General features: G+C 36.4%; 2 protein-coding genes across 7 annotated transcripts; one reads left to right on the forward strand and one right to left on the reverse strand.

Annotated features, from left to right (window-relative positions):
- Positions 1–1,188: 1,188 nt before the first annotated feature.
- On the forward strand, positions 1,189–15,220 carry LOC119075377 (inactive pancreatic lipase-related protein 1). 3 transcript variants are annotated; one of them, XM_037181814.1, is made up of 8 exons: positions 1,189–1,362; positions 11,987–12,053; positions 12,329–12,578; positions 12,781–12,853; positions 14,305–14,389; positions 14,455–14,672; positions 14,725–14,896; positions 14,963–15,220. In XM_037181814.1, the coding sequence occupies exons 1-8, from the start codon at positions 1,326–1,328 to the stop codon at positions 15,078–15,080; spliced, it is 1,020 nt and encodes a 339-aa protein (XP_037037709.1). In that variant the 5' UTR covers positions 1,189–1,325; the 3' UTR covers positions 15,081–15,220. The 3 variants fall into 3 exon arrangements, with proteins under 3 accessions (XP_037037709.1, XP_037037707.1, XP_037037706.1); XM_037181812.1 differs by lacking the exon at positions 1,189–1,362 and adding an exon at positions 5,010–5,555 and having other exon boundaries at positions 14,734–14,896; XM_037181811.1 differs by lacking the exon at positions 1,189–1,362 and adding an exon at positions 5,178–5,555.
- Positions 15,221–16,201: 981 nt separating this feature from the next.
- LOC119075378 lies at positions 16,202–17,932 on the reverse strand. Of its 4 annotated transcripts, none has more exons than XM_037181816.1 (5): positions 17,832–17,932; positions 17,646–17,721; positions 17,147–17,565; positions 16,658–16,979; positions 16,202–16,591 (listed from the first exon to the last, which is right to left on the reverse strand). In XM_037181816.1, the coding sequence occupies exons 2-5, from the start codon at positions 17,716–17,718 to the stop codon at positions 16,569–16,571; spliced, it is 837 nt and encodes a 278-aa protein (XP_037037711.1). In that variant the 5' UTR covers positions 17,719–17,721; positions 17,832–17,932; the 3' UTR covers positions 16,202–16,568. The 4 variants fall into 4 exon arrangements, with proteins under 4 accessions (XP_037037711.1, XP_037037713.1, XP_037037710.1 ...); XM_037181818.1 differs by having other exon boundaries at positions 17,147–17,372; positions 17,427–17,565; positions 17,646–17,895; XM_037181815.1 differs by having other exon boundaries at positions 16,202–16,446; positions 16,539–16,591; positions 17,646–17,895.
- Between the last annotated feature and the right edge of the window lie 196 nt (positions 17,933–18,128).

The raw sequence follows: 18,128 nt of genomic DNA on the forward strand, positions 1-18,128 counted from the left end.
GGACATCTATATATACCTATATACAGCTATATTGAGCTATATACAGGCATATAGAGCTATATAATAGCATATTCCTCTGTGAAATGTTTATTTATAGTGAAATATAGTTAAATATAGCGGTATATAGCTGTTTAAATAGGAATTTATGAAATTTGTCTTCGTACGGGGCTGTCTATATTGCCTCCGGCAATTTAGTTGTATATGATAACAAGGCAAAGAGTGGATAATGTAAGTGATTTTAAAGGGAGAATAGTTTTTCAGCAGAGAAGAAAATGAAGTAAGAGAAATGAAGAGTTTCACATTAAAGGCTTTTGATACGAATAGGTGTTTCGTATGGGTCGACGTTAGCTATGTTTTTTCATAATGTCATTGCAAAATTACCATTAAGGCTGCTAATGGTATTACTGGTATCAAAAAACTACTCTATTTGACGTGTAAAAACCTCTATTACCCTGCTAGGTGCTTTGTTATAACAAAAGAAATTTGCGTCAACAAGTGGCAGATGACTTGGCTTCCTTCCGTTTGAATTCCATTCTTTAAAGCAATTAATTTTCTTCCTAAAAATTTTCGGGTAAAATTTTTGTTGATTAAACTTTCGCGTACTTTCCTCACCAGCTCACATTTGTGACGCATATCTTTTTGCGTGTCGAATCTGTAAGTGGTTTTGGGCGATCAAGAAAATTGAGAAACTTTAAGAATATCGGAAATTTAAGAATTTCGAGAAATTTCTTGAATTTCAAAAATTTTGGTAATTTCAAGAATTTGGAGAAATTTCCAGAATTTCAAGAAATTGGAGAAACTTCAAGAATCTCGTGAATTTCCAGAATTTCGAGAAAACTAAGACGTTACCAGAACCAACCTTCCCGACTTGTTCAGTTGCTTTTTTACTCATTGTAGTAAGGAGATCGATTTATGATTGAAACTCAACTCAAAGCTTTATATAGATTTTGACTGAACGAGCAACCTACTTTCTGTGTAGAAGTAGTAATAGATTTTGACAAACATGGCATGATAACCGCATGGTTGCATGAATAAATTTTCTGTCATTTTTGAAAATTGGTCTCCAATCGTCAATTGTTCAGATGCATGCAATTCGATTAAACTACGCGCAATTACGGTTAAAGTATCAATTTTGCATTTACTTTGTTTTTTGTGTCGAATTAACCAACGCATTTTGGTATCCGATGCACAGTTTCCCAAACAGTTGCGTCGTTTTACCTGAATTGAGCACATAGCTTTCAAGCGAATTAAGCACGCATATAAATGTTAGCACATCCGACTTAAGACATTTTCCATATATACATTCGCAAACTGTCGTCGTTACAATGTCAACTTTATTTAATTACACATTCGCTATAATGGGTAAATATACTACACCGGTGTGCTGGCAGTGCTGGCCACTGGTAGAGATTATTGCATTACTTTTAACTAATCATAGACTTTTAATTACACTAAAATGTCGTTGCAATTACGAAAATCTTATTGATTTTTGTTTCAATTCTCGCATACTGTCACTAAAATGTTTAACTTTCAGTTTCGTTTCGGTTTCTGTATGGGATGGATGTGTTAATATAAAGTGTGATTTGTGTTTGTTTCCCGTTGATTATTTTTTTTTACTTACATTCCACTTACGGTACGCATCGTCATTGCAACATAGTTTCGAGTGTAAAGCAAAGTAAATTTTCTTTGATGTCGCGTTTGCAAAAATTGTTGGGAACTAGAAAATAAGTTGATTCAGCCTTGATGGAATTCGTGTATCAAAAATATTCTTGAGCCTGGAATCGAGTCCAAGTTTTCAAAAGTATTCTATTAAAATTGAGACCGAATGTCACAGCTCAACGAGAGGATATTCTTTGAAATCATCACGAAATTTCAAGAATTTCTTCCATTAAGAATAGGATCTGACGAAGAACTGATCAATGTACCAAGAAGTTGTTAGTATCGAATAATACTGAACATCATTTCATGAATTTGATCTCATAAATTTCAATTTCCTGTTCATCTTCAGAAGACACAATTTTGGACTTATCAGAGTTTTAAAAGTCATCGATGTTCCCAGTCAATGAAGTGCTTCGTGAAGTCTAGGATATTTTGTCGTAAAATTTGAATTCGCTTAGGAATTTTTAAATTTTGTGCCAAAATGTCATGACCCGGACACACTTTGTTGACTGGAAACATCGATGACTTTTCAAACTCTAAAAAATCTCAAATATGTTCCGACCTAGGCAAAACCCACTGTAACAATCAAATTTCTGCATGGATAACACGTCAGGCCCCATTTTCACTAAATTGATTCTGAAAATTCTCTTGAAATTATGTTCAGTAGGTTGCTAGTAATTTCGCTATTTCGCCATGGAGCGTGAAAGTCCTACGTTTATAGTAAAAAAAAGGAATCTCGCACCGTGTGAGATTCGTTCTCTAGGGTAAAAATATCGAGCCCGTACATCTTTTTTTAATTCGTAGTTTTACAAATGTGAGCGAACTGGGCATCGATTCTCATGCCGTTCGTAACTTTAAGAATTCGTAACTTGACAGTTTTTATGGGATTTTATACACGCAAGTGTCAAGTTACGAAAATACGAGAAATTACGCGAACTCGAAATTCCTCGATAGGGCTGTGACCTCGATATGATGGAAAGCGAATGTGAAGATTATTTTGATTCTTTGGACAAATAACTATCTAGCTAAGAACGTTGTTGATCGCTACATATCTTCCATTTTTTCTTATTTGGTTCCACATAAGTCCAAAATGTTTTATCGGTTGCTAGGAATCTCGCGTCGGCATGATTCACAATGATACAGAAAATCACACATTTTGGATAATGAAGATGTCACTTTGTGAGTCATTGTGAATGACGCCGGCGCGAAATTCCTCATTACCGTTTGATCATCATCCAGTCTTTAATGTTCTTTGCTTTGTCCTTGCCGTAGGTAAACTTAGTGCACTAAACATCTTTGACAGTGGAGATTACTAATGCTATGTCACTTAATTCCATTAATGCCATGATTCTTTAACGAGAATCACTATTTTAAGATTCATCTGTTATTGGCAACGATGACTAAAAACGACATGCACTGGTTAGAGTGCTCTTACATTGCAAAATATTAGTTAAAACAAACGAAGTAGAAGATTTTCTGTCAAACTCTAAATGATGTTTCAAGCAAAAGAAGTATCAGACTAAATACTTATACCGCAATACATTTCCGTTTTTACACTTATCGAACTGATAACATAAAGTATTTAGTACGTAGTCAACACTGTCCTCCCATTTTAAAGCTGGGAACGATATTAAACCTCAGGATCAATTCTATTATATACCACACCATAAACTCTTAGAAACTGCAAGCGGATCGCGATAATGTTTAAATCTGTTACTTACATTGTTCAAAATTTTGCAAAATCTTTTACTTCATTATTTTCCAATAACTCACCATCAAGAAACTCAAACAATTGCGGAAAAGACCTAATGGAAGTGTCATAAAATACGTATAGCTTCTATTCAAAGAACTCATTAACAGGCACCTCCAGTTTGTCATTGTCTCAGCAAAGTAGAACCAGAACAATGAAAACTTTATTGAATATAAAAAATATCTTTGAAAAATATGTATGGGAGTACGACTACACTCGCGGTTCCAAAGGTCATATCTACTGTTCCATCAATCGGTGCATTGGCGCCCAGCTAGTGATGGTGTTCAAAGTTAGCGTTTTTTACCGATTCTGCCAGTTCATAATCTTTAAGGTTAAAGTTCCACAAGTGTCACCTCTCTACGATATTCCTTAGTCAAGAAAAATATCAAAAGGAGCGGAAAAATTAATTTAACGCAAAGATGTTTCACATGGTTTCACGAGGAAAGCGATTAAATAGTTAATTGTGGTCAAACAGTCTTCAAAAGAAGTACTAGCTATTCGATTATAAAGGTCAAAGAGTACTTAGTACTGTGTAGAATATTCGCCCGCGCGGTTTCATAATCACGATACTTACTTCTTTTACTTATTGATCCATATTAACCCAACTGTCTGCACCAGCTTCACCATTGCTGGCGATTTTCGGCTACCCTCTTGTAATTGCTGATCTCCAGCTTCTTTACGCGAACTTTCCTTCACTGTTAAGGCTCGTTTCCTATCAGATCTACATCGTCTGTGAAAGCGGCTATCTATTTTGATGTCGTGAAAATTGTTCAATTCAAGTTTATTGACATAGCCCTTACTACCTTCGCTAGTGCTAGATTGAACAGAATCGTTGACAGTCTGTTTCGCTGTCTTAAGTATAAATTTACTTGGTGTGCCGAATTCTTTCATTAATGTCAAAAAGTACTTCTCGATATACGCTTGTTTGACCTGTCACAGACGGCAGGCATATTAACAGCTTTACTATCTGATCTATTACTTCATTTGATCTAAGATTTTCAGATTTCAGAAATCTTTTGCTTCATTTGTTTTGAACAAGATTTTTGCTGTATAATACTTCATTAGTCAGAGCTTGTCGTTTATTATAGCTGTCGTTGTCGATAACAGATGACATCCGTCTGTAACAGGTTGAAGTCTACCAGAACCTGGTATCTGCCCACATTGTATTACCAAGTCTTTTGCAAAATTTGCCTGTTGAAACTTCTAAAAAGCTTTGACTGTGTTCGAAGGGGTCAGGTAATAAAAATGTTACATTTTAGCAGGTAAAATAACCGCTTTGGATCGGATGAATTAATTATTCAGTTATAATGCCAGTCTCGTGTCTCTCTGTATACGAGACAAAACATTGATTTTATTTACGTTGTAGTGGGTTATCGTCAGCGATATGCTGTAAAAACAACTTTTGAATTTTCAGTATTTGAATATCGTTTTTCGCCTAAATTTAGTCTTTTTATTCTCACGATTCACATATACATACATGGACAGTGATGGTTCATTCATATTATATATCTCTCGTTTGTATTTTCAAACTGTTATGCGTTGTTCACTATATGCATATACACACACTTCTTCCAACCATCGACCGTACCATGCAGGCGAGTTCCAATATGAAATTTCCTATATGAAAGAATTTAAAATTTGAGAAAACCAGAATAAAAATTCGAAAAAAAATTGTTTGTGAGTATTGTAAATCGAAGTATTAAGAAGTATCCAACGGTTTTCAATGTGTTATTGTGTGTGCCACACGAGCAACGTTAAAACACACAGTTCTATTGACCGTGCCAGTCAGTCGAGCAGTCAGTATTCGATATACAGCATATAAATAAGAAAGTGTTTCGCGCCGACGATGGTGTAATTGTAACACGCACGTGAACTATATTTATCTATTGAAATTTAGAATCAACATATTTTCGTCGAAGATTGTCAGGCCCTCTCTGAACTATCCGAACCAGCTAAACAAACAGTATCGTGTGTGCGACATTGTGTGTGATTCAAATTGTGAATGGAATTTTGGTTGAATTGATTTATTCCATCAATTAACGAACAATTTATTTAGTCAGTTGGTGATTGATTGATATTGACATGGAGCCGGGACAATATACTGGTAAAGTGCTGACACACAACACATCTTTAAAGAATACGAAAAGTAAGATCAACAGAGTTTATAGTCAATACAATAAGTTTCTCTCTCGAAGAGAAGAGTGATGGTGCGACGATGCACCTTATAATGGTAAACTTGGATTTAATAAATTTTATATCTTATCGACGACGACGCTAGTATTTACGCTAGCTATAAAGCGAATGTTGAACTAACAAATAAACACGAAACTCGCGGTAACTCATTGCCAACAACTGCTTGCATGACCGTAATATATTTCTGTAAAATGTGGAAATATTTTATGAATAAAAGATCAATGAAAGTCAAACTCATGAATTGTAGAGACTCTATGTTTACACAGCAACAAAACTGAATGAATCAATTAGATTGGGCGAAGACACCACAAGCTATTTTGTCCGGCTTCATTTGATTATATTTAATTGCTTTTTTTAAAGAGAGCCCATGTTGCAAGTGGTCAACATGCCGTTAGAAATGATGTCCTTCAAATTCCTACGTAGTTTCAGATTAATAGTCTCAGAGCCGGACTGGATCGAACAAGCCCTTTCCAGCGTTACATGGAGAAAATTTGCAAAAGGCCCTTCAATGCCCTTCATTGTTACAAAAATCAAAATCCAATCGGAGATCGCTCGAATGCCCATTGTGCCAGTCCGGGCCTGTATAGATTTGTCTACTGATGTAATGTTTCCTCGTCAATTCTTTTAGTTTCACTTTTGCTTATCGTTTTGCTATGCATATAGTTATGTCGTTGATAACGTGGTCAAATGCAATACTCGAACATTGACATTCGATCTGGGATAATTCAATTGGATTCATGCATTTGCATTCTTCCCACGTATCTTTATCGGAATGTTAAGATTCTCATTCTGAGTAGAGCGAGGGCCTGTGTACAATGCGCACGTACATCTAGAGATGACGGTTAAAGAGCTGATGGCTCTTTAAATACAAATTGTCTTTCGCACAGTATTTACTCTTGGGGTGCCTCGGACACAAATTTCAGAATTTTTCTCGTAATTTAGTCCCTTTTTAGTCCCGTAACTGTTGTGGACGGTTTATCTTAGGCACTTCGTTCGGGCTACAACTCGCGAAATTGCCTTAAAACTACCGTTCACAACAGACACGTCAGGAAAATCTAGAAAAATGTCTTTTCAAAAATAGTGCCCGCTATTCGCCCCCATGGAGGGCAAATAGCATCTACCAAAATACAAGTCTTAGAACAAAAAGTTTTCGTATCCGGTATCCGGTAGTGTAATCATAACACAGCACAAGTTTCAAGCCGTATCCTAATGCCGGTTTGGTATGCACACATGCTCTCGGACTATGAATTTGTTCAAGAACAACGAAACAGCGACAACACTTTTTTCTTTCAATATTAAAGGGAATCGCTTAATGCACTTTGATCAGAGAGTTCTTATACACACAATTCGTACACCACAAACTGCATACAGTGACATAATAAACACTCTGACCTTCCTCCCATCACCGAGAATGTTTATTTTAATTAATCGTTGCAGTGACGTCGAATGTCTATTCATCTCTAATTACATTAAAACCACCAATCAGTTCAATTATAGAATCTTTTGTGGACGATTTCCATCACTTTAGAATCTGAGTATGGTTTTGGCTATTGATTAATGGCATGACTTTACGGAGTCTGCTTTTGAAGATGTTATCGCAGATGAGCGTTTTAAGGTGTTTAAAGTCATCGTTCATCATCAGTTTGTACAGTGAATAGGGTAAATGTACCAGTAATCGGCCATACATCTGAATGCGGACATTATTGTGTGTTCTGTTGTTTAACCTGTTACAAACGGTAAGCATATGACCAGTATTATTATCGGGTCTATTACTTCTTTCGATCAAAGTATTCTAATCTGTCGATTTCAAATCTTGTACTTCAATTTTGTGAACATGTATTTTACTATATAAAAGGCCATATTATCCAGAGCTAGTCATTATCTTTGCCGTCGTTATCGATAACAGATGAATAGCCGTATGTGACAGGTTATATGGCCGGATTTAGACCGGTCCTTTTACCCTATGACAAAAACAAAGACATGTGACGATTGAATGGTCAATTGACCATGAAAAAAGTGAATTTTTCCAAGATTTTTATTTACAGCATTCTCACCATCTTCTCGATACGACGCGAGTATTTACATGTGAACTCTTTGTTGTATGTGGTCGGTTGCTTGATGCGACGGTCGACATCGTTGAAGATTCTTTTATTTCATTTCGATTTTTTCCCCGGCTAAATCAATTAGTTTAAACTAACAAACAAGCCTTTCAGAATGATAATCTGTTGTAGTGTCCTACCCATAAACATCTTGTTTTCAATTAGAGAAACATCTGCAGAGAGCCAACTCTTGAAATGTGTGTACGAATTCATTAAGAAATATTAATCTCAATGAAAGAGGCAATTAAAATCATTACGAAAACGATTGGTCATGCATCGTACAAAATCTGATTTTCTTGAATGTGTTGTACGTGCATATGCTCAATACTCGGATACACATCGACAATAACCCGACTCGATCTATCAGTTTATTTTACCAACTTGTTTCATGTCCAACGCCAATCATGCTAATATATTATGTTGCTCATTCTAACACCAATTCATTCACGTTTCACCAGCAGATTCGGCTCGAGAATAGATAAATAGAATTTAGTTGTTTAGCGCTAATGGTGTTGGTTACAGAACGGGTGTTGCGTGGTTCATTTATTAACCGATAAATTCAAAATTCAAATTGAAAATTAATTCCACCATATACACGAAAATAATGCGAATCTCGATCCAACCGACTGTTTATTGAATGTTGATTTTGGATAAAACCACACAAGAAACTCAAACAACATTCGCCCAAGTTTCCTTCTTCAATGAGACGATTCATTAAATTGTCAATATAAATCGCACGTTGTATGTAAAGTGGTTCTGCATACGTTTTTTTCTTTCTCTGTTGAAATGTTAAATAACTAGTCGTTACGTGACACGACCTAGACGTACTTGAACTAGTAGTATACTCACTACAAATCGAACAATTTTATAAATAATTTTTTTCCGTCTCGCAGTTCGCTTGATTATTGTAGGAATATTTAGCATGAATTGACATTTGTCGGAAACCGGTAAATAATTGGGGGGTGGGAATACTTGAAAGCTTGACTTCAATCGTGGCTGCAAATTTATTAGTTAAACTTAGTAATGGCTATATGACCAGTAACTACTTCGTATACTGGGTTAAACATCTTTGGAAGTAAAGATTCATTATGAAGATAAGAAACGACTTTCTGATTCATCTGTTGTCGACTCCGAAGACCAAAAACGACCAACTTTGGTTAGAGTGTGCTCTTATACACAGCAAAACATTTATTAAAACAAATAAAGTAAAAGATTTTGTGTCAAACTCTAAAAAAAGCATAAACAGCCGAAATATTAGGCTCAGTAGGTTACTACTAAATAATAAAGAGCCATTAGGCAGATAACATAAAGTACAGAAAGAAATTGTTATTATATTAGACGATTAACTCTCAGACAATTTGACAAACGGTTCTCATGTTAAAGTATTAATAGGGCTCTTTGAAGTAATAAAGAACCGAAAGTGTCTAAGGCACTCAAGTATCAAAACTTATTTCTGATGTCTTCCGAAGCATGTGAAGTCACTTGGAAGCCAGGAACGATCGCGCATTTGTTTACTTTAACAATAGACCACCAAATAATTTCAGAGGTTCACTTATCCTTCACAATTAAATAGACCTATTGAGAAGTGATCCAGATGTTTCACTATTTACTAATGATATTTACAATTGCTAAATGTTTCTCATATGCAGAATGAGCACCAGCTGAATATCACCAGCTGGTGTACAAACAAAAACACTTTGTATTGTATACAATTCAAAGACAACCTACACACAGTGCATTTCTACGTTAACGTCATCTACGCGCACATAACACGTATGAATGAAGTAAACACATTGTTAAGAATGTGTTTTGATTGTTTATCATACAATAAGTGTGTGTTAGCAGATCCAGCTGGTAATATTCAGCTGGTGCTCTTTCTGCATATGAAAAATATTTACAGGCTGTATGTCTTGTTAAAACATTTTTTTTTACGAATTCGACTACTAACACCAAAGACTTGAGCTATATCAAAGCACTGTGCGTTGGCTATATGCTATAATCTCAACAGTCAAAATATCAGTGTTGTGTATGGCCAAGATTTTTTTTTTTATTCAACATTTTCTAAGACGGTGTGCATATCACCTATATATTGAGTCTGTTACTGCATTCGATCTAAGAATTTTCAACAAACTGACCAGAAATCTTTTACCTCATTAGTTTTGAGCAAACATTCTGATATATAAACTTAAGACGGCATCTATTGCTGTCATCCCTGTCGATAAGAAATTTGGTCTGGAACCAGTTCTCTGCAATAGAAATTATGTCAAAAAGTATATTTTTCAGGTAATGCGGCAGATAATTTATTTATTTATTATGACAATTCAACAGTCTATGACAGCCAATAACAGAATCAACACATAATGTGTCCAATTAGATTACCTACTGATGGTGATGTTAAGAAAAGTTAGCTGACAGTGTGAGCAATAAAGCTTTCCGAAAGTAGGGAATCTGTCAAAAATTACCTGCGGCAGATAACGTGCCAGGCGAATGTTAGCTGCTACAGGTAATGTACATTATTGGATGTGACGAGTAATGTTAAGCTTTTATTCACTCTAAAGCTATAGAATGTTGCTAATGGTTCAGTAACAAAGCACTAGACTCATGATCGGGAGGTCTACGGCCTGCCGCAGGCAAATTACCTGTGACAGCAGTTCCATTTTCTGTCAGTGTGGTCGGAGACTATCTGACATTTTAAGGAATGTGGAGTTTGCATCTCGAGCAGGAGATGAGCGATGCAACCACACATGTCAAAATATCCAGCTTCAAACCATTACACGTTAGTATATTTTACTAGCGAATAGTAGTAACAACATCTATTACGTGCAGGGAGACATTCTTTTTATTCATCTAAAGTGAGAAATGTTTGGCTGATATGTGCGTGAACTGCAACACACAGCCAAGAATCACATGCCACATGCTTAGAAAACCGTATTTATCATGTTTCAAGCACTACTTTCGTCGCCCAACGCGTTGAAGTTAATTGCGGCTTGTCAATTTTCAGCACCCTGGACTTTACTTAAATCGTCGAGGAATGCCTCCAAATAAGTTTCTAAAAATCTAGATGTCCGTTTTGGATTTTTAGAAATTTATTTGGAGGCATTCCTCGACGATTTAAGTAAAGTCCAAGGTGCCGAAAGTTGGCAAGCCGAAATTAAGTTCAACGTGTTACAAGTAAAATCCATTGCATAACTCGGGCTAAAAGTGAAAATTCTGGTTTTAGTGTGTTTATTGACCTCGGCTTCGCTTCGGATCAACAAAATTCACACGATAACTCATCTTTTCCCTAGTCACGTAATATTTATTTACATAACAAAATATAAAAAGTTGAAAAGTAGAGTTCTCGTGTGAATTTTGTTGATCCGAGGCGACGCCGACAAGAAAACAAGAATTTTCAACCGAGTTTAGTATAATGGATTTTACATACTTTTGAAACCTAAACAAATTTTATTGTTTTCCCTAGGTGTGTAATAAGCCATTTTCTATCCAAGGGAAAGGCAAAAGCATGTACTATTACCCTAGGGTTGTAAAGAGCTTCTTTTGTAGTTATTGTGTACATCATCTGAGATGAGAATTGAATTGTTCCTTTGTCTTGTGTTTATTGAGCTCGGCTTCGAATCGAATCAACAAAACTCACACGTACATTCGCCTCTTCAGCTTTTTATCTTTAGTTATGTGTACAACTGTTTCAGGCTTCAAGAAAAACTATTGTTATCAACTGTGAAACTTTCAAATTATCATTGAAAATTTGAAATTCTTACGATTAACGACTTTAATATGTCGCCGGTGTTACGTTGAAAATCTGTCTGTCTTATCGTGCTTAGTGAACACATTAATGAGCAACCTAAATTCGTACTGCTACCTGGAATTCGGTTTTGAAAACCAAATTACTTGACTATTATATTTCCACACATAATGGCTAGTATCATTCCGGTGAAAGAAGTCTCGTGCATATTTTAGAAATCCATATAATGTTACGTTGTTACGTTCCGTTTCTGTGAAACATGATAGCCTGATAACCCGAAATTTAAGATAACAAGATCATGTAACAGAGCCACGCCTCCGATATCTTAATATTGTAAACATTTCGAAATATTTCCATTTTCCGCTTGGAGTACCTTTTAACAAAACACTTGACTGTTCCAGTATTGAATACAAATTACTTTCACCTTCACTAAACAATAGCTGGTTTGTGCCATAATTCACTCATGCATCTAAAATTTGTGAATTGATCGTTGAACGATTAAATTGAAGATTTCGATAAAAATCTCACATTTTTTAACTTTAGGACTGTGGCTGGGACTGAAAGCCGCTCATGCTCAACTTGACTTGGCAAAATTGATGTTCTTTTATGGGTGAGTCTGAATCTTATGTGGTCATTCATCTACAGTAAAACTTTGATAGAGATGGGATTTAAGACGTGTTTCCAGTTTACAATATTTTGGCGCAAAATTTGAAAATACCTTAGCGAGCTCAAGCTTTGCGCCAAAAAGTCATAAACTAAAAAATCACTTAATTCACTGGGAATATCAATGGCTTTTAAAACTTTGATGAATCTAAAATTGTTATCTCTCTATCTCTCTCTGTTACACCTCTAATACTCAACTCAGTCGCTTCACTGCAATTCCAGAGATTCATTCGAAAACCATCAAATCTATGAACTCGATCAAGCCACGGATATTCTCAAACATCCCCGGTTCGATTTAACAAGGGAAACGGCTCTGTACATCCATGGCTACATTGAAAGGCCAGAAGTCGAAAGTATTCATGTGATAGTCGATGCATATCAGAGGAACGGTGAACAGAATATAATAATTTTGAATTGGGGAGAACTGGCCGATGGAAATTATCTGTTAGATGCTGTACAAAATGCCAAGCAGGTACGTGTAAGGCAGGGGCTATTTTTGAGAAATTATTTTTCTGAATTTTCCCAAAAAATTGTTTTGGGAGAATTTATGAAAATGTAAGAAAATTCGGAAAAATGTGGAGAACTTTAGAAAAACGGTTTTCCAAGTATAGTCTCTGTTGTAAACATTTGTAATCGAAATCGGAAATCATTTCACTTCTTCTGTCCAAATATAGTTAGGACCAAAGGTAGCCTCAGTTCTAATTGATTTGTTCAATAATGGTCTGCAAAGAGACTTATTTCATTTAGGTAAGTTTCGGTGTTCCCTCACTTATTTCAGGAAGCTGCGGGAATTTGCTCATAGATAGGCCTCACAGATAAATGGAATTTTTGGCTAATACTTAAAACATATAATTCCAGTCATTTAAAATTCCACGAATCAATGCTAACTTTTTGCATTATTGTTCTTTGCAGAACGAATTAAGTACAATGACGCTCTTAACGATAAATCGAAAAATTAGAACGAAGTTCTGTGAGATATGAAATCTCAATATTCCCATCTGCGTAACAAGCGCCTTTTGCAATTAAACCAAAAAATTCATTTTATTATACGAGCCTATCACGCAATTTTTTTCGTTTTAATAATTTAAAATTAAACCTACCAGCTACCAGTCTAAATAAAAAAGACAAAATTTCGATTCTGTGAACAATAATCATTCAAAATCAAAATTATACACAAAAATGTGCGCCAACAATGCGAATTGAATGATTAAAGTGTGCGCACTCCAAACGTTTCAGATGTATGCATTGCACAGTGCTTTCTACGGCAATAAGATAGCCGTGCCTTTTTGCCCACAAATGTTCTCAGTGATATTTTGACCAAAATATCCGATTAATCTTCACCAAACTTTAGAGAATGAAAGTTCCACACGACTTTTAGCGGTACTCCCCAAAAAAAGTTCAAAAAGTTTTGTTTTTGTTCCCGTACGGACTCTCTCAAAAGGGCATTTGGGGTGCTATATAGCACCTCAAATGCCGTTTTGAGAGAGTTCGTTTTCATAGTAAATATTAACTTTTTGATTTGTTTTTTGGGAATATCGTTAAAAGTCGTGGGGAACTTTCATTCTCTAAAGTTTGGTGAAGATTGATCGGACATTTTGGTCAAAATATCACTCAGAACATTTGTGGGCGAAAAGGCACGGCTATCTTATTGCCGTAAAAAGCACTGTGCAATGCATACATCTGAAACGTTTGGAATGCGCACACTTTAATCATTCAATTCGCATTGTTGGCGCGCATTTTTGTGTATAATTTTGATTTTGAATGATTATTGTTCACAGAATCGAAATTTTGTCTTTTTTATTTAGACTGGTAGCTGGAAAGGTTTAATTTTAAATTATTAAAACGAAAAAAATTGCGTGATAGGCTCGTATAATAAAATGGATTCTTTGGTTTAATTGCAAAAGGCGCTTGTTACGCAGATGGGAATATTGAGATTTCATATCTCACAGAACTTCGTTCTAATTTTTCGAGTTATCGTTAAGAGCGTCATTGTACTTAATTCGTTCTTCAAAGAACAATAATGCAAAAAGTTAGCATTGATTCGTGGAATTTTAAATACACTTTCAATGACTGGAATTATATGTTTTAAGTATTAGCCAAAAATTCCATTTATCTGTGAGGCCTATCTATGAGCAAATTCCCGCAGCTTCCAGTGATTTGATTGCTATGTAAAATCTGTTATCACTTTCAATATCTAGTCGGGCATTCTTTGGGAGGTCAATTATCTGGAATGGTTGGTAGAAATGTCATAAAAAAGTCGAAAGGAACAATAAAGTTGAAACGGTAAGACCGACCAAATCACACCAAATTCACTCGTCCCAATGATCGCGACAAATCATTCCACACAGAATCTCGGCATTAGATCCCGCATTCCCGCCGTTCTATCCAGCAATTGGAACCACAGCAATAAGTAAAAACGATGCCGATATGGTTGACGTCATTCACACCGATGCTGGACTGTACGGTGCTCCAAGGAGCACTGGGACGGTGGATTTCTGGCCGAATAGTGGGAAAACGTTGCAGCCTGGATGTCCGAAACGAGATTACAAATTGTTAACGGATATTGGTAAGATGATAAATGGAATTCGAACGATTGCACAATGTATTGACACGTTTAGGATTAAAAGACCTTTGCAGCCACAGAAGGTCATGGCGCTTTTGGGCTGAAAGTGTAGCGGCTAAAGACACTCCGACTTTCCATTCAGTGAAATCGAAAAGTTGGTCCGATTTTAAGAAGCATCGTGTGGATGAGTCATACATCATACAGATGGGTTTAAACTGTCCGGAAAAGTATGGGAGCACAAAATGCCCACATTGATTCCGTTTATTAAAAAAAAAACTTTCTTTCATCCTCAGCGCTCGACCAGGTGATTATTACTTGCAGACTAACGGGGACCAACCGTATTCCAAAGGAGTCAGTGGAATTACGTACGAGAAAAATGAGAATGTGGTTTTTCCTACCAATGATTCTTAAACAGCGATGTGAAACACACACTGAACGTAAACGCTAGACATTCACAACTTTATTTTTACGCAAATTATTGTATTGACTTCCGCGGTGTTATTACCACGAATCTATTGGATTATAAAAGAACGATTTTGTTTACAATTTTATAATAATCTTTGGTTTTGTGCAATCCGTCTGAGCGCTCGCAGAGATCGTTTTCAAAAATACCTTTTTTGTAATTACTTATTCGTAGCAGACATGATCCTCAAACTGTCGGACTAATTAGAAAATGTATTTCTCATGATTCCCTCCGAAAATCGTAATATCTGAACTTCTACGAGTCTCAAGTCGGGACTCTCAACCAGCGTCTATGGAACCAATTATTTTTTTAAAATGCTATCAAAATTGCAACCGCTACCAATTGCAACCCAAATTAATCCACCGACACTCTGTCTGTAGCCATAGGTAAAGTGAATTCCACAGCACAAAATTGCGATGTTGAAAATAAAAAAAGGCGAAGCTGATTAATAGTATCCGAAAATATTGAGAGTGCATGGCACGAGTTTCAGACTAATAAAATGACTTCAAATTAGGTCACTTCTTCATTTTACACATTCACATTCAGTAGCGACCTGAAAGCTTGTCATTGAGTAAAACTTAGTGATATGAAAATGTAAAACATTTCCCTTTAGTTTCGTCGGATGTTTTCTTAATGTATGAGTCACATTGGAATCTTCGCGAATTCTGGTCTTAGTTTCGTCGATCACCATTTTAAAGAAATCACAAAACTCTTTTATGCCACTCGGTATCATAATATGCAAAATTTGCAAACTTTGGATGCCTCTGTGGCATAAAACGTTGTATGAATCTCGGTGCAAAGTACTTTATTAGGCTCACGATGTGTATTGTGACTCTCGACCTGCGGTCTCGAGTCACAATTACACATCTCGAGCCTAATAAAGTACTTTGCACTCAATGTCAAAAAACACTATTATGCAATTCAGTGATGATATTTGTAACTTACTCCACCTGTGTGCAATGTCGTATAAACATATTTTATCGCACTGGTGCGACAAAGAATTTGCAATGTGTTTTATCTCACTAGTGCGATAAAAGCAGCGTGTTACTAACGTCACACTAGGAATATCTTCGGTATTTATTCGATTTTATTCATTTCATAAAACGTTTGTTTGCACACGATGTCTTGCTAACCTCGGCTTCGCCAAACCATTCTAGTACTTCGCATTATAAGGGTGGATGTACTTCTGTATTACCCGCTGATTGCCATACCATTATCCCAGATTTCCAGTCACAATACTTACATTACTTGTACAATTTACTCAATGGATCAGTCCTCGTATAACTCGCTCTCGCATTGTATGAGTTGTGAGTTCTGTTTTGTTATCATTTCAAAATATCATTTAAATATGCAAAATTCAGGACTTTTAAATCCCGTCTGCGCATAAGATGCACACGAAACCATACCAATTTTGAATTGCCTTTCCATGTCTAACATTATGTCTCGCTAGTTTGAGTTCCTACAAAGCGTTTCCCCCGATTGATTAAATACATTCACAATTCGGTGACGTTAAGTATCTCAATACCTTGATCTTTCCTTTCGTTTTTGCTTGAAATCGCCATAATTCCTGACGCTGTAGCACCTCCTACGGCTGCTCCACCAAGTCCAATAGATGCAGTAGCTGCTGTCGATAGACCTATTGCACCAACGCTTTGTAATGTTGCGAAGATACTTGAGGCGGCCACATATCCGCCCATAGTGGCTTGCCATGAAGCCGCAATCGACCCTGCTACAACACCAGCGGATCCAAAACCAGCAGCCGCAATAGCCACAGGTGCAGCAACTACCGCTAAAGCTGAGGCTCCAACTACACTTGCTCCAATAATTCCCGCTTTTTTTAAGTTTTTCTAAGGACAACAGTCAAATATTCACGATGTAAACTTAAGAAACACCAGGAGCCGAATTAGATAATACTCGGGAGTCAAATACACTATCACCCACCGTCAAACTTTATGTCTGTTTTCAACCTTTATTGAAGGCATGTGGAGCATTTTTTTGCACGATTCGCACTTACCTTTGTTTTTTCAGACATTCCTCTTGATTTACTCGTTGTTGCTACTTGCGTATTACCAATTATTTCCCTATCGGTTCCATTCGAGCTTCCAGTTTGTGTTGATTTTTCTTCATACGATAAATCCGACACTACCTGTTCCACATCAGGCATTTCTTCCTGAGTAGATGATTGGCTGAATTGATTCCCAGCATTCGATCCATCTTGCACATTCGGATCTCCCTGGCCACTCAACTGATTCTCAGTAGTCGATTCATCTTGCACACTCCGATCTTCCTGTTCAGTTTCTTGGGAACTCGCTACATCATCGCTTGTACATAAAATGAGAAATTCCCTTCGAAACCGTTCTTCGTTATTGGGTAGATATCGTCTAAGCTGACTGCTAGTTAGGGTAAGTACAACGTAGTCATGGATGCCATAAACTAATAGGGAAATATGAAGTTAATGGACCTTACTAGTTCCCAGGCGAAAGACACAAATAACAATGAAAAGCATGGCTGACCTTTGAACGTTTCTTCCAGATGACTCAAATTCAGTTTTTGCAACGTCTTACTAATTTTGCTGTAATCTGGCATTTTCTTGATTAAACAAAATGAAGTGAATTTCGAATGACAACAATTCGACAATAGTTCCTATGTTATCAAAGGCTCTTGAGATCTGAACTGCTACCTAACAAATTCTTGATTACCTTTATCTATTGATAACAAACCTGTCCCCATGCAGTTATAAATAAACAAAGATCAGAGTCGAATGACAGCAGTTGTCGCATATATTACGATACACTTAACGGGTACTTAACTTACGCCGACCATGAGCACTTACTTTTGGTACTAAACGTACTCACCTTTGTAATGACAAACAGAACGAGCAGTTTCTTGAATTCAAGCGGTACGATAAAGAACACTGTCACAGACGGCTATCATTGATTTGTTTTCGAAAACCACTTCAGGAATAAACAACAAACTTACTAATGCGGTCTTATATA

This window comes from Bradysia coprophila, unplaced genomic scaffold, assembly GCF_014529535.1.
Source record: "Bradysia coprophila strain Holo2 unplaced genomic scaffold, BU_Bcop_v1 contig_200, whole genome shotgun sequence".
Taxonomy (NCBI): domain Eukaryota; kingdom Metazoa; phylum Arthropoda; class Insecta; order Diptera; family Sciaridae; genus Bradysia; species Bradysia coprophila.